General features: G+C 30.5%; 2 protein-coding genes, 1 long non-coding RNA gene and 1 pseudogene across 4 annotated transcripts; 2 read left to right on the top strand and 2 right to left on the bottom strand.

Annotated features, from left to right (window-relative positions):
• Positions 1–740: 740 nt before the first annotated feature.
• Positions 741–5,933, bottom strand: LOC146912487 (transmembrane emp24 domain-containing protein p24delta9-like). The gene is made up of 4 exons (XM_085720651.1): positions 5,551–5,933; positions 3,481–3,693; positions 2,201–2,277; positions 741–1,258 (listed from the first exon to the last, which is right to left on the bottom strand). Exons 1-4 carry the CDS (start codon positions 5,752–5,754, stop codon positions 1,114–1,116), a joined length of 639 nt encoding a protein of 212 aa, XP_085576777.1. The 5' UTR covers positions 5,755–5,933; the 3' UTR covers positions 741–1,113.
• Positions 5,934–7,190: 1,257 nt separating this feature from the next.
• LOC146912486 (uncharacterized) lies at positions 7,191–9,564 on the bottom strand. Of its 2 annotated transcripts, none has more exons than XR_015016517.1 (3): positions 9,325–9,564; positions 8,688–8,907; positions 7,191–8,211 (listed from the first exon to the last, which is right to left on the bottom strand). It is a non-coding gene; the product is annotated as an uncharacterized LOC146912486 (long non-coding RNA). The 2 variants fall into 2 exon arrangements; XR_015016516.1 differs by having other exon boundaries at positions 7,191–8,000; positions 9,325–9,562.
• A 187-nt stretch (positions 9,565–9,751) lies between these two features.
• Positions 9,752–11,753, top strand: LOC146912485 (uncharacterized). The gene is made up of 3 exons (XM_085720650.1): positions 9,752–9,942; positions 10,485–10,834; positions 10,928–11,753. The coding sequence occupies exons 1-3, from the start codon at positions 9,888–9,890 to the stop codon at positions 11,537–11,539; spliced, it is 1,017 nt and encodes a 338-aa protein (XP_085576776.1). The 5' UTR covers positions 9,752–9,887; the 3' UTR covers positions 11,540–11,753.
• Positions 11,754–20,484: 8,731 nt separating this feature from the next.
• On the top strand, positions 20,485–24,031 carry LOC146912484 (uncharacterized; annotated as a pseudogene).
• Positions 24,032–24,550: the final 519 nt, after the last annotated feature.

The following is a 24,550-nucleotide window of genomic DNA, read 5'->3' as shown; positions in this document are numbered from 1 at the left end:
ATTGCCTTTGCATAATATAGAAGCATTATAAAGTACAAAACTGGTATTTTGGGTATGCCCTCACTTGTTTAAACTTGTATGGTTTGAAGGGTAAGCACTGTGAGTCCTTAAAACTGGTATTTTTTTAATATAAGTTCGATCACTTACTCATCCATATGAAAAATCACTAAAAAGATACTTTTAGGGATACAATGGGTCGTTTGATTCAGTTTTGAAGACAAACAAAATTTGAACCACTAAAAAATCATAACATCTTTTGAGTAATATATAATAATTAAAAATATACTTTTTAAATAATATATAATTTGAGTTGGCATAGTGTTATTGGCTTGAGACCTTAGAGTGTACTAATCTTCAAGATCTCATGTTCAATTTGAATGATGTGGAATCGATACCGAAACCAACAAAGATTGTGTTTCATTGGTTTGGTTTGAACCTGGACATGAAAATGAAAAAAAAAAACCCGACCTAATATCTTCGAATTCGACGGGTCACTAAATTGGTTATTGCACCTCCACGTACTTTAAATTATCAAAGAAATTAGTCTCTATATAGTTGCACATAGCGACATACATAATACTCTAAAAAAATTAGCAAAAATGGAACTGGAAAAAAAAAAAAAAAGAATTAGCTGTAAGCAGCTCCACATCCCTACTCCTTCAGCTATATGGACTAGTTGCCAATACCTGTAATTAGGTTCTTCATGGAAACTTACCAAAACAACAGAAGAGCATGTTGCATTTCATGCATAAAAAGAATCAATTGAATTTAGCATTATGTTATGTCTCCTCTATCTGCTCTTATCCTCTTTCAAATGTTGATGAAGACATGTAGTTACATTACATGTTTCAATCCAAAACAAGCAGAAGACCATATATAAATATTGTTGATTTCATCATTTATATTTTGAAGGTTCACATGGACTTTTCAATAAACTATTGAATCATCAAGACATGAACCAGTTCTCAGATTGAGAATGTAACTAGTATTTCTAAAAATCTACAAATTGTAAAAGATGAAGATGACAAAAATCCGTGTGAGGAAACGGCTAGGCCATGGGAATTAGGAAATATGGAAGAAAAAATAAATTGAGCAAAATTTGTGTTAAGGATCTTAGAGGAGCTTCTTCCTCTCAAAGAATGTCTTCAAATGCCATAGTTGTAAACCAGCCACAGACAAGCAAACCAAGATTGAAAGGAAACCGAAGGTGAACATCCTGGAGTTGGTTGCTTTGTTAAGATCTTGCATTTCTTCCTCCCTGTATCGGACAAATGGATAAAAAAACATAATTAGAATGAAATAGAAGCATGCCATCTGTGATATACAACTATTTTCTTTCACTATACACTTGGCCACTCCCACAAGAACCATACAAGATAACATGTAAGCAATGGAGTTTTAGAGCTTGTTTGTTACAACTTTTTTTAAGAAAAAACACTTTTTTAAAACAAATTAATCACTATTAGGAGTTTTCATCTGTTTGTTACATATTTTAAAAGAAATGATAGTCTGAGCATAATCTAAAATCAGCTTTAAATGAATAGCTTCTCTTAAAAATCATTTTTCACAGATATTTAAAAAAAAAAATGATTTTCTTTATGATAAACAAACCCAAAATAGCTTCAGCTTTTTTTTAATAATCTCTAAATTAATGAATGTTTACTTTCTTTATATTACGTAACAATCAGGCTCTCATTCACAAGGGTGGATGAGCAAAGGAAACATGTTGCTGACATATCAAACATTTTCTTCTGATCCACTCCAATCCATTAAATGATTAGAAAAGGAGATACAATAAGTGACGAGAATAATCTCTGTTAAACCTAGGGAGGAAAAAATATCAATGCCGCAAGGCTTCTCAAAAATCATTTCTTTTTCTATCTTACTGGTTAGGTCTAAGGGGTTTGCTATGCACACTCTGAATGGATCAAAGGCAGAGAGGCAAAATTAGATGAACAAAAGACTACTTTTGGTTGGCATAGCATAGCAAAGGAAATAGTTGATCCAATGCATAACAGTAGTCATACATGTTACATGTATTTGGTGTGTAAGTGGAATGCAATAGATTAAAAGAAATTTTGAATGAACTCGACAAAACATCATTTCCATTAAAAGATCACATGGACAAGCATTATATAGTAGCTGAATGATGTAGTAATATCGACAGATTTGTTAGCAGAAGAATTCATGAAATTTATACCTTTCACGGAGATAAAACATCTCGTCATGGATGGATGAAACAGCATCATACAGCTTCTTCAACTCAAATTCCATTATCTAGGTAATGTGAGGATATAATATTATTAACAAACATACAAGAACAAAATACTTAAATTTAAAAATAAAAAAATACCTACAACTTCCAAAGGCGAAACAAATTAAGGTGGCACTTAGAATCAGCTTACTGGTTTGTGCTGATTCAAATTAAATTTTATAGGTACCACACAAGGCATTATAACAACAGACACAAATAAACAATAATACAACACATGTTCTCACTTCTCTAATTTGAAAATTTAAACACAAAAAATATACAGCCTAAAGTAAAGAATGCGATGGCTAAGATAAAAGTAAATTCAAAACCGAGATATAACACAAAATTTAGGCTGCTGTCACATTCTTTGTCATAAAAGGTTATGTCGTTCCTTGTTTTCTCTATGAACACATCCTGAGCTACATTTTCAGGAAGCTCCATTGACTAGCCGCTTTCATATGAATGTCTTGCGCATTACATCACAGAAAAAAACGGCTGAATGAAAAAGCTAAGCTAAGATTTAAAAAAATTAAAAGAGCCAATATGGGAAACCAAGAACATTGTGATATTACCCATCAATTAAATTATCAACAGTTTCAACCACTAAACAATTAAACCATGACAGTACTACTCTGTATTAGTACATTTAAGATAGAATGAGAGTAAAGCAGCGTAGCATCAGTTAATAATCCGGCAGGTATCCAAAATCATTTAAATAGCGTGTGAAAATTTATCTGGGCACAAAGTATTATATATGATTTATGGGAAAGAAACACCACTTAGGCAATATGTCTAGAGGAGTTGCAACAGGATCCGTTTGGCGGTGTTGGCTACATGCTTCAAAAAAGCCATTGGTCTCTATCAAGACCCTAAATTTTCAATAAATCCATTCGGAGAGCGATGATATGCAATAGGCTGTATCAAAAGCCTTAATTTTCAATAAATTCATTTAGAGAGTAAGCCTTTGTAATAGTTTCACATAAAGCTTAACATAAATTTACCATTCATTCATTCATTAATGTAATTTATATTCAAAATTGTTTTCCAATGGCAGCAAGCTTCCCATTATAGATACAACATCATCAATATCCAGTCTCGGGACTAGGTACGTAACTATTTGCAATAAAGCACATCACAGACAAAGGTAAAATGCAATAACTATAACAAAATACCAATAATACATGTCTGAAGGCAACACCAAGGAACAAAAGAACAACACTACTTACTTCAACCTGCCCTTTCTTGGCAACCTTAGACCAGTCTTTGGCAGTAACTCCACTTCTCCATTCAAATTCAATAGTCACAGTTGACGGGGCCATCCTACTACTCGGTATCCAAAAGCAAGCTGTGTAGTCACCACCCTCAGGTGCAGTAAATGCAAAATTACCCGATTCCACATGCTCAGCATAATGATTAGTGTTTGAATGAGGAGAACTCACCTTGCATTTGCAAAAACACAGAAACAACAAAGTCAAGCCTCCACACACAATTCACGCACAAAAGGATTCCATCACTACGAAACACTGACATACAGACAAATAATTATTTAAAAAAATTAAAATGATTGAACATAACCACAAGTGTTGGTGGTCAGACATCGGACACGGCTTCAATCCAATGTGTCAGTGCTACATAGTTCCATCATCCCAACAAGTGTGAAATACTCAGTTCATAAACCTTAAATAATGTTATAAGTTATAAAACAATAAAATCATAAACTACCAACAATGTAAAGCTGTCTCATGTGAGAATAAATCCCTCTCCCCTTTTGGATAAAGTTTAAAATTTTGAAGAGGATTCTCGTATATTCACTACCCAATACTTTAAATAGTTCCTTTTTCGTTTTCTTAAGGTTGATTCATAGTCAAACAAAGAAAAATAACAAATTAACCCAAACTTGACACACATCAAAACTAGGGTTTGTTAATTGAATCATGAACTTTTTTTTCTTTCCTTTTTGTTACCTTGCTAATTGAATCGCGTAGACATTAATAATAATTTAAGAAAATGAAAATGATTGAACATAACCACCTGTGCTAGTGTCGTGTAAGACACCAGACACGGCTTCACTCCAATGTGTTAGTGCTACATAGTTCCATCATCCCAACAAGTGTGAAACTCTCCAAATTCAGAAACCATAAATAATGTTATAAGTTATAACTCAATAAAATCAAAAACTACCAACAAACATTGTAAACTGTCTCATTTGAGAATAAACCTCCCTCCCCCATTGGATACAACAACAACAACAACCAAGTATTATCCCACTAAGTGGGGTGAACTGCATGGATCAAACAACGCCGTAATATTCTATCATATATCGTATCTCTATCAAACTCATTAATCTATAGATTTTTTTTCATAGTTTTCCTTATAGTTTTTCTAGGTCTTCCTCTACCTCTGGTGATTTGACTCCCCTCCTTCTGATCCACTCTCTTTACTACAGAATCAGAATCCACAGTCATTCTCTCTATATGCCCAAACCACCTAAGCCTAGTCACTAATAATAGTTTAAGAAAATAAAATTGATTGAATGTAACCATAAGTGTCAATGTCGGACATCGACATATGTCAGACACTAAACATGCCTTCAATCTAAAGTGTCAGTGTCGGGCATCGACATATGTCAGACATTGAACATGCCTTCAATCTAAAGTGCCAATGCAACACAGTTCCATCATCCCAACACATGTGAAAAACTCAAAATTCCGAAAAACCTTAAATAACATTATAAGTTATAACTGAATAAAATCACAAACTTCCAACAACCATTTTAAAGATAACCCTGCCCCCCCCTTCGGGTAAAGATTCAAAATTTTGAAGGGGAAGGATTCTCATATACTCCCTACTCTAGGTCAAGACACTAACACATAGACACCAATAATAATTTAAGAAAATGAAAGTGATCAAATATAACCACATACATCGGTGTCCTACAACATGTACCGGACACCAGACACACCTTCGATATGAAACCTCGTCGCTATAAAGCTCCATCGTCTCAATATGTGTGAAACACTCTAAAGTAAGAAACCTTAAATAGTGTTGTAACTCAAAATAAATCATAAATTAGCAACCAACATTCTAAAGCTATCCCATTTGAGAATCAACCTCCCCTTTGAATAAAAAATCAATTTTTTAAAGGGATTCTCATATATTCACCTACCCAATACATTTTTCAATGTCTTAACGTTAATTCATACTCAAAAAAGAGGAAAAACAACAAATTAACCAAAATTGAACACAAATCAAAACTAAGATTTGGTAATTGAATCAAAAAATTGTTTTTTTTTTACCTTGACAGTGATCTTGTGGCTATCAGGAAGAGGATACCCTTCATTAGGATTAACGACACTATACTTTCCAACGGTCATCGCATTGATCTTAATATCTTCGGAAATGCACTTAGTGCTACCCATTTGAAGATCAAACCTCATCGAATTGACGAAACTTGTCAATGCGAGGGTGAGAATTGCTAGAAGAAGAATCGAATTTGACATTGCTGCAATTTTGATATTCCTCAATTTGGGATCGGAGAGGGAAATTAGGGTTTGGATTGAATCGGAGAAAAGGAATCAAAACGACATTGGAAAAGAACTCAAAACGAAAGAACGGAAAATTTTGGTTCTGTTAGTTTGTTATGGTGGTAACAGGTGAAGGGATTTTGAAAAACTGGTGTAATAATTTATTATTAATTAATAGTTCAAAAACTCAAAAAAACAATAGTTTTTTTTTCTAATTAAAAAAGAAAAATAAATAAAGGAAAATGAGGTTTTTTTTATTTTTTGAGAGAAAATGAGGATTTTAAAAATTAATTAATTAGTAAGAATCCAAAATGGAGTAGTATAGAGTAGTAAAAAACATTAAAAATCCAATAAGTCCTAACTCAGCTGGTGAAAATGCTGAAATTGTTAGACCTATCTACCAAAACAACATTACAAATCAAAATTAATAGATTAATTAATGTAATACATCCTACTAATAAAAAACAATAAGTACTAGATTGATGACCCGTGCGCCGCACGGGTCTTATGAGCTGAAATAACTATTTAATTATGTAATTTCAACTTATAATAATTGTTTGAACCAATATTTAAGAACAAAAAATGATAAGTGTAAGAGGAAAATAAAGTTTATGAGAAGTGGAAAAGTTGGGATAAGAAGTGGGAGTGGTTTTAGAGGTTTGCTAATAAGGTGTAATTAATTAAAAATTAGTGTCCTGAATATATATTTAAAAAGCGAAATTAATTCAACCAAAACTTGTGTGGCATAATGGCAAAAATAGTGGAGAATGAATGATCATCTGCAACCAGGTTCAACTAAAATTACTGTTATAATAAATATGAAACAGTAAAATAATAATTAACATGAATAATATTATAGTTATGAATTCAATTCAAAAACAAAACAAAAAAGTAATGTGTAATGTGTATTGCTATCATTAAACCTTAAGATATTGATCAATATTATCTATTTCAAACATTTTATTCATTTGTTTGCATATTATTTTTTTTTGCAAATTAATAGAAAAGCCAAATGATAAATATGAAATGATCCTTAAAAAAAAATGAAATGATAACTTCACGAAAAGAATATTATTACCTTCACCAAATAATCTCTAATAGTCAAAGAAAACAAAGCCAATTAAGTTTTAAGAACTACGCCTTCAAAAATAAAAGAAAACAAAGCCAATAACGGTTAGCGAACTATGCCTTCAACGACAGTTATACAAACTATAAAAAAAAAAAAAAATCAAAAGTACCACATCTCTCAAGTTAATTATCATTTTTTTTACTAAAGAAAGTAACTTATCATCTCTGTAAAAATAATGTAACTTATATTTGTTACGTTTTCTTCTCTTAATGCAACATATTACTTTATGGCAAAAAAAAAAATTCATATGCAAATACATAATTCTTTATGGAAAAAAAATTCATATGCAAGTACATAATTCTTTATTGACACACAGAGTTAGGCTAAGTCTCATACTTAGAATCATATTACATCAAAATCACGATATATCAACCAACACTATAATACATCATTTATAAAACAAAACAACACTCATTCCTTTGACTCGCTTAAGCGTTGCTTTATAGTTAGAATGCTGAACAATGGGCGCATATGATTAAAATATATAAACTAAGTGTACTTATTCTTATATTCTTCTACTTCGTTTAAAACTACATTAAAAATCAGCTTTGTAGCAGCACAAATTGAAGATACCACCTAAACACATTGACTGATCGACCTTAAATTTTTGAAGGACTATACCAATTTTATGGCCAACAAAATACCTTGAATGAATGCTGAAAATTAGAAAAGAAAAAACAGTAATAGTAAATAAATTCACTAATTATAAGCCGTGACACTTTCATGTGAAAGAGTACTTCAAAACAGCATAAAAACAGACAACAGAAAGGCACTCCCAACAAACAGAAACCCGCCTAAAAATAGCAGCCAAACCTCCCAACCGAACAACGCGCACCACAAAACACAGACAGTAGAAAAACAACACAGCAGCAGCCTGCTATCCAGCCCTAAACCTAGCTAGCAGCGCGACAAAGAAGCATGGCAGCATGGAAACCCGGTGGAGGCTTGCCGGACCTTCTGATGCGTTATAAAAACAGCAAGGAATCCTGCAGCAATCAACAACAGCAGCCCAGCAGTGGCTATTTCTCCCGCACTAAATAGAGTAGCTTGCATCATTCTTTTGTACAAATAGTGACTTGCACCACAACAGGACCTAAGTTTCAGTTCATCATAAAATTATGTCAAAAGTAGTTGAATGAGCCAATTCATAAAAATAAATCTTCGAAGTATAAGATTGGGCAACATTATCTTGTACGATAACATACAATTCCTCCATATGGAATCTTGACTCCGGCACAACCAGTGGCCTACCCTATTCCTCTTTTGTACAAAACATAACCACCATTCTTTCTTTTGTTTGTCATCTTTTATTTGTTGCATGCACAAAATACTCGTCAATCAAACAGAAGTACAACTCCAAAACTAATGCATTTCTTCCTTTCAGAATATGCCATAACCAATTACATGAAGTTACAGCTGAATGATAGACATGTTTATTTCAAACATCAAAGGTATTTTCTCAAAGATATAAAAAAATAAAAATCAAACGTTCGTAAACCATCAGTCATATGATGCCCTTCCTAAAGTATTTGATTAACCAATTACAAAAACACATACAATAGTCAAGCTAAAAAAAATCAGATTTCGCATTCACTCCAAAATATTTATTTTCAAAATAGGGTTAATAAAGAAATCAACAAAAACTTGAAATCATACTGATATTTAATGAATTATACCAAACAAAGTCAAAATCAAAGAAAAACAAACTATTTAGTTGCTCTCAATTTCACAATAAATGATCTGATATCATATGATATTGATAAGCACTTCTAGCAATTACCTCAACGGAGGAACCAAATCGTCACCAAACTGCATCTTGAGGCATAGATGAATCAAGAGGCTCATTAATGTATTATTTCAATGAGGCATTTGATCAAATAGGTGAAATGACATGTAACTATTTCTAGCATATTTGAACCCAAAGAAAAGTAGAGCATCACATCATTTCTTCACGGCAAGTAGATTTCATGCTCCATTTGAGCTTTTTTAAGATGACGTTACTGTAAACCAAAAAAAAAACCATAAAATAAACACCAATTACTTAAAATATATACACAATGAATGGACAAAAATTACTAACAAAAACCTCTTAATTCCCTGGAAATTGCAAACTTTGGTTGCAAATAATCAATGAGATAAAAACACAACACATATTTAAAAATTCGGATCTCCAACTCAGAATATCTTATTTGACATAAACTTACAATCAACAACAATGGTTCAATGAAATGGATACAATCAAATATTTGGAGGAAAAGAGACATCAGAAAGAACACAAAAATCTAGTTTAACCATAAAAAAAACACACCATTTCTTTTGATTAAACAAAACTCCACCATTATTTTTATCAGTTTTCATTATCAACAACACCACTGTTTATACAATAAAACCAAAAAAAAAAAAAATTGATTGAGTACCTTGAGAAATTAAAGAAGGTCAACAATATCAACGTGTTTTCATGGGTTAAAACCAACTAATTGAGATGCAGATGATTTCGAGATCTGGATTTGATGTGGTTTCTCATTTGGATGTTTTCACTCTCAACTTATTATCCTTGTGGTGGTTTACATAAGGTTGCCGGAAGTGGAGGCTATGAGGAGGAAGAAGAGCAAAGCAGCGGCTGAGAAAGGAGAAGAGCGATGGCTAATATAGACTGAGAGCATGTTTGGCCCTACTTATTTTCCACTTCTCTTCTACTTCTAAGAAGAAGTGGGGCCAAACACAATTTTAAAAAAGCTATTAATAAAATAAGTGTCTTTTTTATAAAGAAGGAAATCCAATAGAAGTCAATTAGAAAATAAGTTGTGAAAGTGAACTTTGGGGCAACTTTTCGGAGGTGGATTTGGCTTGTACACATTCGATTCCCGCACATGCCATTATATTCCTCTTTTTTATTATTTTTTTGGTAAAATCCCGCCAAACATTTTTTCCCTTTTCAGGAAACCGCCAAAACTGACCTAATATATACGTGTTCCATTTCATGCTTTCTGTCACACCTATTGCTGCCGCCGCTGTCTGCCTGTCCATTGGTGCAGGTACGTAATTTTTATATTTTATTCTTTTGATTTTAATAGATCTTTCTTATTTTTTGTCCTTTTGTTGCTATTCTTTTCTTATGTCTTTTATATGATAATATATGTACTGTACTTGGAGTTTTTATACTTTAGTTTCTTTGTCCTACCATGTTGAGATTCAGATTATGTTAGTGATAGTGATAATCTTGTTTATCAGTATGCATTTTGTTATGAGTATGCCTTTTATATTGAATTTGTTAAAAGTCCATATTAAATTTCAGATCGATTTAATATTACGTATATCATTTATCTTATATGGACTTAGAATTCCTTATGCCTTTTAGTTCCATATATCATTTATCTTATAAGTATCGGCTTTCTCTTTGTTTATCATTACGTTTGATTACATATGATCATATGGATCTTTATCGTGCATTCAGTTTGCTTACCTATTCGTTTTGTTGGATCTGTTTTTCTTTCGTTTAGAATGATAGTCAGTTTGCTTACGCAATGAAAATATTAGTCTACGTTTAATCATTTATAATTTTCAAAACGCTTTGCAGCTATGGCTACTAAAGAAATTCTTCCTTGTAAAACTGAAAATTTAGTAAAAGCAACGTGGAAAATTCCATCAGATACCAAAATGTTACTTGACATTTGTAAGAGTGAGATCCGTAAATGTGGAAAACCCGGTATTGCTTTTAAGAATAAGAAATGGGAGGAAATACGTGAAGAATTCAATAATCGTGCTGATAAAAACTATAACCAAAAGCAGTTGAAAAATAGAATGGAAACTTTGAGAACTGAATGGACGACATGGAAACAATTAATCGGTAAAGAAACAGGTTTGGGATGGAATCCCCAGATAGGAAATATTGATGCTGATGCTTCATGGTGGGATGCTAAGATAAGAGTGAGTATTTTAAATATTGAATTTTTATCCCGTGAAAATTGAATAAGAGAATTTGGTTTGTCTGAATATTATTTCTTGTTATTGGTTTTGCAGGAGAATGTAAAATATGCAAAATTTCGCTATCAAGGTTTAGAATTTCGTGATGAATTGGAATTCATATTTGGGGATGCAGTGGCAACAAGTCAACGCCAATGGTCTCCTGCTTTGGGCGTGCCATTTGAATCTAGTGGCAAAAATACTACTATAGACGTGCCACAAGAAATAATTGACTCTGATGATAGTGAATTTGATATTGGTGACCACTATAGCCCTGTGGAAAATACTCAAGCCAAAAAGAAAAGAAAGGTTTCACCAGATATTGGAGAGAAAGTGACAAAGGGAAAGGCAAAGGTTGGGACGGCAACAACTATGAGAAAAACATTTGAGAGGTTAGTTGAAGCAGCTGAAGGTCATAATGAAGTTGAAAAGGCTCAAATTGCGGCCACCTCTCATGTCCATGGAGAGTACTCTATTCCAGATTGCGTTAAATTATTGAAAAGTGCAAAGGATGATGGTTTTTTGAATGGTCAACAATTTAGTTATGCTTTGGAAATGCTTAAAGATGAACAAAATCGAGTCCTACTAATAACCTTAAAAGATTCGAAGGAAGATTTGGTAGAATGGATTCTATACAACTATGTTGATAAGAAACCATCTAATATTTAGGTTAAGATTGGCGTTGGGTTTTCTAGTTATATTTGCATTCATGCTTTATGTTTAGATTTTGCTTTATGCTTTATCTTTAGTACTTTTGTTATTTGGCATTTGGTATTTTACTTTTGGTTGAGAATTTTGTATTGATATTTATGCAATATTTTGTATTGATATTTATGCAATATTTGAGTAACTTTTCTTTAAATTTATTTTCATTTGGTATTGATATCTAAGTTGTTGGAAAACAAAAACCGTTCAAGTTTATGATATTTTATGTTTCTAATATTGGATTATTTTCAAACTCTTTCAATTTAATTTACGACAATGTTTTATATAATAATTTATAAAATTTCATTCGGTCTAAAAAAATAGGTCTTCGCAAAATTTATTTTATTTTTAAAAAAAATGCCTTTTATTTTATTTATGATCATTTGTAATAAAATCCCAAAGCTCTTTTAAAAATGTTTTTCCAAACATATTTTAACTTAAAAGTAATAACTAAGTTGAAAAAAACAACAAATACCAAACAACTTTAACTTCAACTTCAAAGTTTTAATTTTCAACTTTATTCTAAAAGTAACTTTTAGACCTAAAAAAAGTAGGGCCAAACGCACCCTGAGAGAGAGAGGAGCAGCGATGGAGAGAAAATAAAAAAGAAGAAAAGTGATTATGCATTAGGTGTGAAACATAAAAGTTAAACGTGAATAAGGTGTATGGGAAAACCATTCTACATGTGTTGGAAACCGAAAAGAGAGGCTGAGTGGAGAGATTTCTGTTTTCCATAGGGCATAACAATAGGTGCAAATAAATGCGATTCATTGTATCAGCAATTTATCAAAATGGCACGTTATATAATACTCTGATTCTTGAAATTCATATGGTGGAATATTGAAAGAATTTTTTAGGGTTAACACTAACAACAATTAATGAACCAGTTTTAGAGGGAAATTTTAGGGTTTAGTGATTGCTAACCTAATAACATTAAGGAGTAAGGGATTATATTTACTCATGAGTTTTGGTTTGGTTTTGAAAAAGTGATTTTTGGTATTTTGGATTTGTATGCGATGGTTTTATTTTGGGACGTCGTGATCATACGTTTCCTTTTCACAATTAATCTTTGGAGAAGCTGCAATCCCCAATAACTCTTAATAAATCTTTTTCACCTAACTTTTTTATTCTTTGCCAGATTCGCTCGTCTAACAGAAGTGCATTACTTCATCAGTAACTTTTACTTTTCATTTCAATGTCAGGAAGGTATAGATCGAAGAAATATATACTTTTCATTTGCTAAAGATTGTGCACATTAATTTTACAAAATTATTACAATCTTCTTTATATGTTTCGGTCTATCTCTCACCCTCTTCTTTCTTGAACACTTCAGATCGAACATGATAATGTTATTGATGGCAATTTCGTAAAGTACCAAATATTTGTTGTGTTTGATACCCCAAGGTAAGCTCAAACACCTAACTTTTGTCAATTAACTTAGTTTTAATGACAATGTCTTTGTTTTGTTTGATAAAATGTGTGTGAATGAGGAACATCGTTTTCTTTATTTTGTTTGAGCTTAATTATGATTGCTTCTTTGTTTCCTTCTCCGTTTTTGAATTTGCATTGATTAAAATGATTAAGATATTGATGAAGTTTGAAAATAGCTTCTACTTTTTTTCTTGAAATGACAATTATATTGATGGAGTTTAATGATTGTTTCTCTTTTTTCTTTGTCTTACTTGAAATGATAATGATATTGATGGAGTAAGACAATAACTTTTATTTAAACAAAATTGATGCAATCAGGAGAAATTTGATCGTCTAATCAAGATTGATTTAAATCTATATAATATAAATTTACGGCCGATTCCATAGCCCTTCTCTTATTCTTATGACAAGTGGCATTCTCATTCTCTTCTTTTTACAAATGCTCTCACCACATTCATCCTCACAAAATACTCTCACCACATTCATCCTCACAAATTTGTATTTAATGTTTATGTATAAAAGGAAGTTTTACAATTTCAAATTCTAATATTTGAAATTAAATTAGAAATCAAACATTTCGTATTCAAAAAATACAAACTTTAATAAAATATGCTTTTTTTGAATAATCAGATAATTTAAATTAAAATATTTGAATTCGGATATTAAAATAAAACAAGTAATACGATTTAAATTAAAATATTTGAATTCAGATATTTAAATTAAAATATTTGAATTCAGATATTTAAATATTAAAGAGATCAAATAATTGATATATGTCAAATAATAAAAATATGATTTGATTTCTCAAAAAAAATATATGATTTGATAAAAGTGTAACTTTTTAAAATAATTTAATTAGATTTGGTAGTAACCATTAATTTTTTATATAATTTAAGTTTATATTCTTTTGATTCTATTTTCAAAATATATATTGTATAGTAACATAGTAAGAATTATTCAATCATTATTTTGGGAAAGAAAAAAAATCGGATATTTTGTTTCAGGACAAAAAAAAAATCAGAATTGATTTCAGTTAATTGTATTTGATGGACTTGCTAAAATAAACGTTAAACCTTCCCTAAAAAAATAATCCTTAAACCAAAATAAAAAATAGGAATTGGATGTATTTAATTGGAGTTAAAAACGTATCATTGGTGATAAATGAATGAAATAATGTTCAATAATAAGTATAACTCCAAACATAACAAATCAACAAATTTCAGGATCAAAGGGAGGCAGGATATTTTTATAAGCAATTATAACAGATATTTTATAGTAAACCTTCCTTATAAACGTTAAACCTTAAAAAAAACGTTAAATCATTGGGCTGATTGAAAAGGTTAATTATATATGCTCCTTAACAAAAGAAAAATAAACCTTCCCTAAAAAAAACTTAAACCTTCCCTAAAAAAAACGTTAATTATGGGCTGATTGAAAAGGTTAATTATATATGCTCCTTAACAAAAAAAAAATATGTATTACTTAATGACTAAGATATAAATTTAAACATGTGCTAAAATAAACCTTAAACCATTGGCTGATTAAAAAAGTTGATTACGCTCCTTAAAAAAAAATATTAAGACATTTAGTACATGCCGTAAAATAATTAGTCCTATTTACTTTTGCATTTAAAATAATAATTGAAAAAACTATTAAACAGATCAAATGCCGTAAAATTCATAGTCCTATTTAGTTTTTTTCATATGCAAATCGTGTAAAAAAAATTATATTTTACTTAATAGCTAAGATATGATTTGATTGATTAAGTTACATGTTGTTGTTTTACGTAATTGTCCTCTAAAAGCTATTATAAATTAGACCCTTTGGCCAACACATTCTTCACACCACAACTTCTGTTTTGTAGTTATCTTTCATATTCCTCTCTTTTTCTTTGCGTGATTTTCGTATTAGTTTGTTAAGCTGAAATGGCACCAAAGATCGACTTGATTTCTGATATATCCCCTTCGAAAGAAAACTGGAATATCAGGGTTCGAGTCGTTCGCCTATAGTTTGTGAGGGGCATGAAAAAGGATCAACTTCCTTACTCCTTGGAAATGGTTCTAATGGACAATAAGGTAGTTTGATTCCATTTGTTTTTAGTTTTTATAGTTCTTTTTTTTATCAATAATTTTTTGTTTTTTTTTTTGGTACAGTAAACTGATTCATTTTATTACTCGATTATTGTGATTAAAGTTATTGATATGTGTAGGCTTTAAAAAAACAATAAATTTAGTGATTAAAATTAGTTATATAATTTATTCAATAGTTGAAAATTTATTGTGAAAGAAATCTATATAATATAAATTTAGGACCTATTTCATGTCCCATTATGGAAGTTATTTTCTCTTCTTTTGGTTATGACATGTGGCATCATAAACTAATGAACCCCTCAAAGTATGGTTATGACACGTGGCACCATAAACTAAACCAAGCATTCTTATGCATTTGATATTTATTGCTATTATTTTATGTTTATTTTTTTATGAAATATTCTAAATTGATGCATTGTTTTTCCAAAAATAATACTATTATTAATATGACATGAACCGAAAATGGCAATATATATTTCATATTGATTAAAATATTATTGATATGATTTGGTCAAAGAATTATGCATTGAAATGATTTTAACATGATATCGATTTTTTTTACATGACCTATGTTTATTTATTTTTTAAAAACCGAGTTAGGAAATATAATAAAAAAATCAAGAAACATATACCTCTATTTTGTTTGAACCGAGTAAAAAGTTATAATAAAAAATACAAACGATTTTCGAAATATCCCAGTTAAGAACTAAAAATTCAAAATAAAACTAAAATTATTAAATAAATATTTTTTTTCCAAAAACAAATACTTTTTTTTTCTTTTCAAATTCATATTTAAGTATCGGTAAAAGAAATAGTTTAGATATGTTTATTTTTAAGTATGGACAACCGCACATAAATGGGAGATTGGCAAAGAATATCAAAAATATGAAAACTTATGATTGTATTTAAGGACTTGCTAAAATAAACGTTAAACCTTCCCTCAAAAAAAAGTAAATAACATTCTTCATCTCATTTAATGCTTTCTTATAATCCAATCAAATTGAATCATGACTCATTTCTTTTTTATTAGCCAATCAAAATGAATCATGACGCATTTAGTTTTCATAGACCAATCAAAATTGATCATTCCATGATTTTTTCCCTATATATAGATAAGTTGTTTTCCATTATTTTCATATGTCTCTTCCCCCATTTCTTCCCCCCATAAAAAAATTCATAAAAAAAAAAAGAATTTTCTATGTTTTTAAAGCATGGAAGTTTTTTGTCAAAAAAAAGCATGAATATTGAATCACTTTGTTGTAGATTATGGGGTTGATTTTAATTTTTATTTGTATCTAATTGTTAATTGTTAATTCTACTTTCTCAGGTCCCATTGGAGAGCATGTATCTCCATTCTTCGACTTCAAGGCATTCAAAATCAGCAATATAATTTTAAGTCGAAGCAATGTTTTGTATTTTATATAGAATCGAGATGTTAGAGTTTAAATACCTTATGTTGGTTGAATATTACTTAATGAATTGATCTGTCAAAAAACTAATCTCAATAGATTGATTTAGCTTTCCCTGAAAAAAATAGATTAATTTAGCTTTTATCTGTAACTATTTTATAAATATTTATCTTGCATGAACTCTTATTTTATAAATATTTAGCTTAGAGTTTGTATTACACATGAGCTCTTATTTGATAAATTCTTAACACATCTCCCGATATGTTACACATCATATTAATGGTTGCATGCAATTGATTCAGATCATCTAATTTGGACAAACCTTTTATAATAAGAACATATTTTAACTTCATCATGATTTACTATGACGGCTTTTCATTTATCACAGTTTCTTCAATAGAATGTATCAAAAGTTTCAGTCAGTCATTGACCAGTAGGCATGGTTTCTCGAGACACATAATCGCGACTTCTAACTCTAAAGGAATGTTCCAATTAATGTAATTAATGGTTTCCTTTTGCAACTAATTACTAACATTTCATTAAAAAAATCATTTGTTTTATATGATTTTTTTTATCAATTCAATATATTAAAGATATCACTTTTCAACTATGATAATGAATAAAATATTATGTCTTTCATTTGTATATAGTATTCAAGATAGTTTTTGTATTTAAAATAGCAAATTATATTTGTAAAAAAAAATAGCAAATTATAGATATTTTAAGCATATTTTTTAACGAGCTTTTTAGGCTAAAAATTTATAAATAAAAAGATGACAAATAAAAAAAATTAAAGGACATAAACCTAGCCAAATAAACAATTATGGACATAAACCGAATTCAAAGAAAGAGGCAACATAATATTTTCCATTAATTTCAATGATTGTCTTTGTCCCAATTATCTTTACTGTCACCTTAAATTTCATTTAAAAATATTATGACATTTAATCAAATTAACTTTACACCTAATGGACATGAAATGAAATTAATTTGTGATAGAAATTTATATGTATGCAATAATGCCTTAAACTTTATTGACATTTTTCAACTCAGTATAAAAATTTCTTATACGTAGCACTATCATAACTAATTATAGTTTACATATTTTTTGTTTTGCATCATTAGAATTGATATAAAATTTCGTCTGTATTTTTTCATGTGATTTGAAAAATTTATGTGCGAAAATTAAGGTTTTTTCTCTCTATAAAATAAAAAAAATAAAATTAAAAAATATTGATAGCATCTAAACTAGGCACAAGATATGCAAAAAAGAGATAAAAAAACAAATATAACATGTACCAACTATTTTTTTTTGAAGGATTACATGTACCAACATAGTAGCTATAATTTAACAAGGGAGCAAAAATTAGCAGAATCAATGTCTATATTTCACATAGGAAACATCATTCAAAGCAAAACATTTTTGTTTTTCTCTATAAGGAATGATTTGGTGGTGTATAAAAAGCATCGATTAAGTTCATATTATTTCTTTCCATAAAAAAGTTCATATTATTTGTAGAAGCAAGAAAATAAAAAACAAGGGTGATAAGAAGGGTCAGAGAAAAACGGTTTTTTCTTTATATATAAGGAATGATTGATTTAATGGTACATAAAAAACATTATTTAAGTTCATATTATTTATGAAAAAAAATAAAAACATTTGTGATGAGAAAAAAATAAATTACCCATACTTTTTTATCTACTCATATGTTTTTAAAAACAACTTAATACTTTTTTTTTTCATTTTCACATGATGTAATTTTTTTATAAAATATATTATTAATTATTTTTGCAGTAAATTTTGGATCCATACGTATTGATTCTAATTTCATCATTCTTCACACAATTCCAATATTGAACCAAAGAATTCAAAATTCTTTTCAATTTTATTGTATTTTTTAGTTTTCAACAATACTCACTATTTTTTACAAATAGTGAGTATTGTTATTTAAAAAAACAATACTCACTATTTGTAAAAAATAAAAAATACTACTCTCATTTTTCAGTGGGTCCGAAACCATTAATCTTAGAGTTTAGTTGTTCGTCTTTTGCTTGATTTTGATGTATCAAATTGTAAGAGCATCCTAATGGAGACCCCCAATTTTGAGTTTTTAAACGGGTCCCACATGTACACATCATTCTTTTATAATTTTTTAGTAAAAATACATAATAAGTACTCAATCACTCCAATGGAGATCCTCTAACAAAAAGTATAAATGGTTCCCACCAATAACTCTTCATCATTTATATTTCAACACTAACATATTATTTTAATAAAAAGTATTGTCGGGTCCACTTATGAATTGGGGGTCTCAAGTGAAACTCTCCGTATTAGAAGACCCTAACAAAAAATTTCCCATGGGATACCTATTAGTTACCGGATCTTAAATGGTGAAGATCTCACCGTTGGGGATGCTCTAAGCATCTATTTTTACTAGACATCTATTGTCACCGTCTATTCGATTAGTACACATGTTTGTCTTCATTTTCAGTTATTGAAGTGTCATACAAGCACATAAAAAGAAATAGTACGAAAAACTTTGGGAAGAAGAATATAATAAATTGTACGAAAAATGTTGGGAGGAAGAGATAAATAGAGAGAAAATTAAGCGTTTTTATTTTTATTTTGTCAACTCATCATAACACATTGGCGTTTTTCCATGGTTTGTTCCCCACCAAAGACCAAAAGTGAAGGAAGTTGAAATAAAATAAAAAATTTAATTTTTTTAATTAATATAAAAAATTAAACAAATGACATAAAAAAAGCTAAGAAAGCAATTCATCATAATGTTCAGAGTTTTGATGGAGTATACAATGAGTTGGATCATCACATTTTGTTAAGATAATCCTCAAAAATGACATAACACCATATTTTGACCCAAAATCTTGAGACATTAGGTACATGATCCAACATAGATGTTTTACTCACACATGACACATTAATTTCTCCCTTTTTAGTGTGAGATTCTTTGTATTTGTGACTTGGTGAGATAGTCTAATAAGTTCAGAGGCACAACATCGTTAAAAAGGTGGGTTGGTAGCGGTTTCAAAGAGGGATGTTTTTTTTATTTCAGTTATGAGAAGAGAGAAAGTAAATTAGAAAAAAAAAGTCAATTTAGGTGAGCTAATTTATCTTCTTCAAAAAAAAAAGATGAAAAATGAATTTGAACATAGAAAAATAATAAGGGAAAATAATAACTTGTTGTTAGTTTTATGGGTTTGTTTAATGATTTGGAGATTACTGGGTAACTATACTACCATAATATTACACTTATTAAAAATTTCCATATCAATTTTAAATGTATAATAAACATTTATTTTGTTAACTTAGTATAACACATCTACGTTTTCCTTTTGTGAGATCCCGCAAAAGACCAAAGGTGAAGATTTTTTTAATAAATGATTAGAATGCAAAAGCATAAAGAGAAAGGCATGACGTCTCAACTAGATTGGCACTTGATAATTAACTTTCTTCTTTGCTCATACTCTAAAAAAGGCGAAGAAATTTGAAATAATAGATGTTAAAAAAAATATTGTCATGATAAAAAAATTGCACGAAAGTGAATAAATCAAAAATATAAAATTTAAAATAAAAAAAGTTAAACAAATGACATTCAAAAAATAACAAAATAAATCATTATAATGTTGGTACTTCTCATGGAGCTTACTTGGGGTGTATCATCGTATTAGACTATATGAGAAACCTCCCAAGTGAGATTAATATTATATCTTCATTCAAAATATCTAGGCACGTAGTGTTATATAATAGGTTTGCATTGGATTCAACAATTTTTTAACTTTTTTTAAAAAGAATAATATTTTAACTCATTTTCCAATGCAATATTTCTATTTTTATCTTCTTGACCAATGTCCTAAGGGCACACTTTAACATTTCCTTATAATTTATGTTAATTAACTTTTATTTATCTTTTAGAATAATCGCGAACTAACTTCTTTAGCCAAATCCTCGTGAACGAACATGGGTACAGAAGTTAGTTCATGAGAGTAAGATTCTCATTTTGAAACGTGGAATATAGAAACTCTTAACAAAAAAAAATTATGAAAATAGTGCACACTCGCAAGGAGGATGAATAATTTTATGTGTCTACATAAAAATATATGGGTGTCTGGAAAGGAGAACAAATTAGATATTTCAGAATTTAACTTTTTGTATACTGCAAAGTTGGAACGAGAAATGGGGAAAGCATTATTGTGGGTAAAGAGTGGAATAAGGATATTATTGATATAAAAAGGTTGGGAGATAGGGTCATAGTCCTAAATTTTGTAGTGGAATAAGATACCTTTAATGTTATTAGTGCTTATGCACCTCATGTAGGGTTAGAAGAAAACCTTAGAGTAAAGTTTTGGGAGGATTTATAATACTTAGTGCAGGATATACCATTAGGAGAAAAGATTTTAGGAAGGGATCCAAATGGTCACGTAAGGAAAGTTTTTAGAGTGTTTATACGGCTTGCATTGGAAGGCTCCATTACACGCCGCCTGGTATAGGGGAGCTGTACTACATGAGGATAATGTTGACCATTCAGAAGGGTTGCATGAGATATAGTTGCATAAAAACAGTTAATGAACATACCTATGACACGTTCTAGGAAGCATGCTCTGCTTTAGGATTACCTGATGACGACAGGAAGTTTATAGATTGTATAACGGAAAATGGTGAGTTAGGTTCGGGTCAACAATTACGTTGGTTGTTTGTGCATCTCTTAACCACCAGCACAATGATGAGCCCTAATATTGTATGGGATGTGACATGGCAGTTGCTATCCAATGGTATCTTATTTGAACGTAGGAGGCATCTGAATGTTCTGGGTAATATTTATTGTACTTATTTCGAAATCTATGCACCATTTTGTTTTGTGTAAGATCTGAATTTTGCATTTTTTTCTCGGGCTAAAAAGGCAAAGTTTAGAAAAATGATTAACATACTCATGCTCAAAGTATTGTATGCCTATCTCCATAAATATATTTATCTATTTAAGTAGTAATAATAAACAAACCCAATAGTCTTTCAAAAAAAAAAAACAAATACACTATTAAATATTTTTGATTTGATGAGAATAAGTTTATACAACAACATATATATATAGAATAGAAAGAAAGAAGTTAAATACGAGTGAATGCACGTAAGAAAACATAAGCTTAAGTAAAACAGAGATAAATTCCAGGCTACCTAACAAAGTAGGTATATAGCTTTCCACTATGTATATCTTAATTAATTTGTTCACATTATCCGTTCGTTAATTGATTAACTTTTCACATTATCTACATTAGTTTCCACTCATGACATCATTTTGTAGAAGTTCCTATATCTATTTCTTCTGTACATTTAGTAACTAATGACTTGGGAAATCCTTTACAAATAAGCTTATTTTTTTAGTTTGAGTTAAGTTGAAAGAAGCATTTATCGATTAAGAGTTGAGTTGTAACTTCAATATCATTTTTTTCATTGCATTGCATATAATTCTAAGAACTTACGTTGTCTACCCACAAGAGGCTACAATTTACCCTATCATTTTTAGTTTTTATGTCAAAGACAGAAGTAAAAATAGGCATGTTTCAACACATAATGATACGTTTAAATATAAAGGTTTCTCATATAAAGCTAATATTTTTTCTTTCTCTTCAACGTGCACACAGATGCATGCAAAGATGTTAATATTAATTTTGTAACTTTACATTTAATATGCAGATTTATGTATCAGTGAAGATGACTTAAAGAATCTGTGTTTGATTCAAATTGAAATGCTGCTTCAGGAAAACGGACGGTCGCTTACTGAATTCAAATCTATGCCAAGTCTAAATGCATCAGACATGTCAACCTTCACAAACAAACTTATCGTTGATGAGCTAAATTACAACAAGGATGAACTGGCAAAGACACACGCTGATATGTTATTGATACTGACTAATGAACAAAGATGTGTGCATGACAAGATCATGGACTCCGTTGGTTCTGACGACGGTGGTTTCTTTTTCTTATATGGTTACGATGCTACTTGAAAAACCTTTATATGAAAAACATTGTCGACTGTTGTTAGATCGAAGGGGTTAATTGTTTTGAATGTTGCATGCAGCGGTATAGCGGCTCTTCTATTACCAGGTGGAAGAACCGCACACTCAACGCTGACAGTCCCTGTTGAGATTAATGAGGCATCATCTCTGACCATGGATAAGAATAATCCTAGGGCAGACCTGGTGCGTGCTGCTAATGATGCACCGACGGTGTTTTGATGCAGTTGACCAATCGATGCGTGGTCATGTCCAAGAATGATCCCGTTAACGAGTTTAGACCTTTTGGTGGAATGAGGATAGTTTTAGGTGGTGATTTCAGGCAGATATTGCCTATTGTCCGAAAAGGATTAATGCAGGATATTGTTGATGCATCAATCAATTCATCAAAGATATGGGCTTATTGTAATGTGTTGAGGCTCACTGTTAATATGAGATTGGGTGCATCTTCGGTACCTGCAGAGCAGGAAGAATTGCTAATTTTGGCAAGTGGATACTCTCAATTGGAGACGGCAACGACACTTCGGATGAGAATAGTGAAATGAAGGAAGAAATTCCTGAAGATTTGCTCATATCCGACACAACAAATTCGTTCATGTCACTAATAGACTTTGTATATCCCGATTTGAATGATAAAATTGGTGACCCATTCTTTTTCCAAGAAAGGGGAATACTCGCACCAACGCTTGATTCAGTTGAGCATGTTAACGAATATATGATATCACTGATTCCAGATGAAGAGAAAGAGTATTTAAGCTCTGATTATGTTTGTCGATCAAGCAAAAATTCTGATGTCCAGAGCGAGTGGTTCACAACGGAATTTCTTAATGGTATTAAGAGCTCTGGAATTCTAAATCACCGGTTGAAACTAAGGGTGGGATGTCCAGTTATGCTGATGAGAAACATCGATCAGGCCAATGGACTGTGTAATGGTACGAGGCTGACAGTTACACATTTAGGGAAGAGCACGATAGCTGCTACCATAATTACAGGAAAAAGGGCAGGTACCAGGGTATTCATTCCCAGGATGAATCTTATTCCGAGTGATCCAGGACTACCGTTCAAATTCAGGCGCAGGCAATTTCCATTGACGCTTTGTTTTGCAATGACAATAAATAAAAGCCAGGGTCAATCTTTATCTCGAGTGGGGGTTTTTCTTCCTAAGCCCGTCTTCACGCATGGACAACTTTATGTCGCTGTCTCTCGAGTTACTTCTAGAGAAGGTTTGAAGATGCTCATCCTGGATGAAGATAATAATGTTTGCAAGGAGACCACGAATGTTGTGTATCGTGAAGTTTTTCAAAAAGTATGATCCTTGGTTTTGTTTTAGAATTATTGTTGCTATAATTTAGAAAACTAAAGTTGCGTATTGTTTGGAAGTCGTTTTTTATTTTTTATTTCTTTGTAAGGCGTACTGGTCATTACAGGACATGCAATTTCTATATAAGCACATTCTCCTGCCTTTGACTTTTAATTGATTCATTTTTCATGTGTAACAGTCCGCAGAACCTCTTTTTTTACATCGTTGTTGCCTTGAAATACAATATTTACATTAGACCATTGATTTGTAAAAATTAAAAACAAATAACAATTGTTGTTTCTGTAGCCCAAACTGTGTTTATACACACCCGTAAAAAATTTAACGTTTGCATTTACTGATTACGTGTATGCATGTGACACTGACTGTTGTATAAAAAAATCTACCGTAAAAAATTTAACGTTTGCATTTACCGACTACGTGTATGCATGTGACACTGACTGTTGTATAAAAAAATCTAACATTTGTTGAGATTAAAAATGATCAACATCTTAAACTACAAATAATTAGTATAACTCTAAATACTTTAATCGTTATGTGCAGGGTTTAGACATTTCAAAATGTATACAAAATAAACAAAATTAAGATGATATTTTTTCCATATCCGATTGAAATTACAACCACACTTATAACTTTAAGATAAAATAATATAAAACCTATACATTTGATAAAACAAAAGTTTTTTTATTTCCCGTGC

Source organism: Medicago sativa, chromosome 6 (genome assembly GCF_051527215.1).
Source record: "Medicago sativa cultivar Bolivia chromosome 6, Bolivia_mono, whole genome shotgun sequence".
Taxonomy (NCBI): domain Eukaryota; kingdom Viridiplantae; phylum Streptophyta; class Magnoliopsida; order Fabales; family Fabaceae; genus Medicago; species Medicago sativa.
The sequence above is the reverse complement of the archived record's forward strand: the minus strand, read 5'-3'. Positions and strand labels throughout refer to the sequence as shown.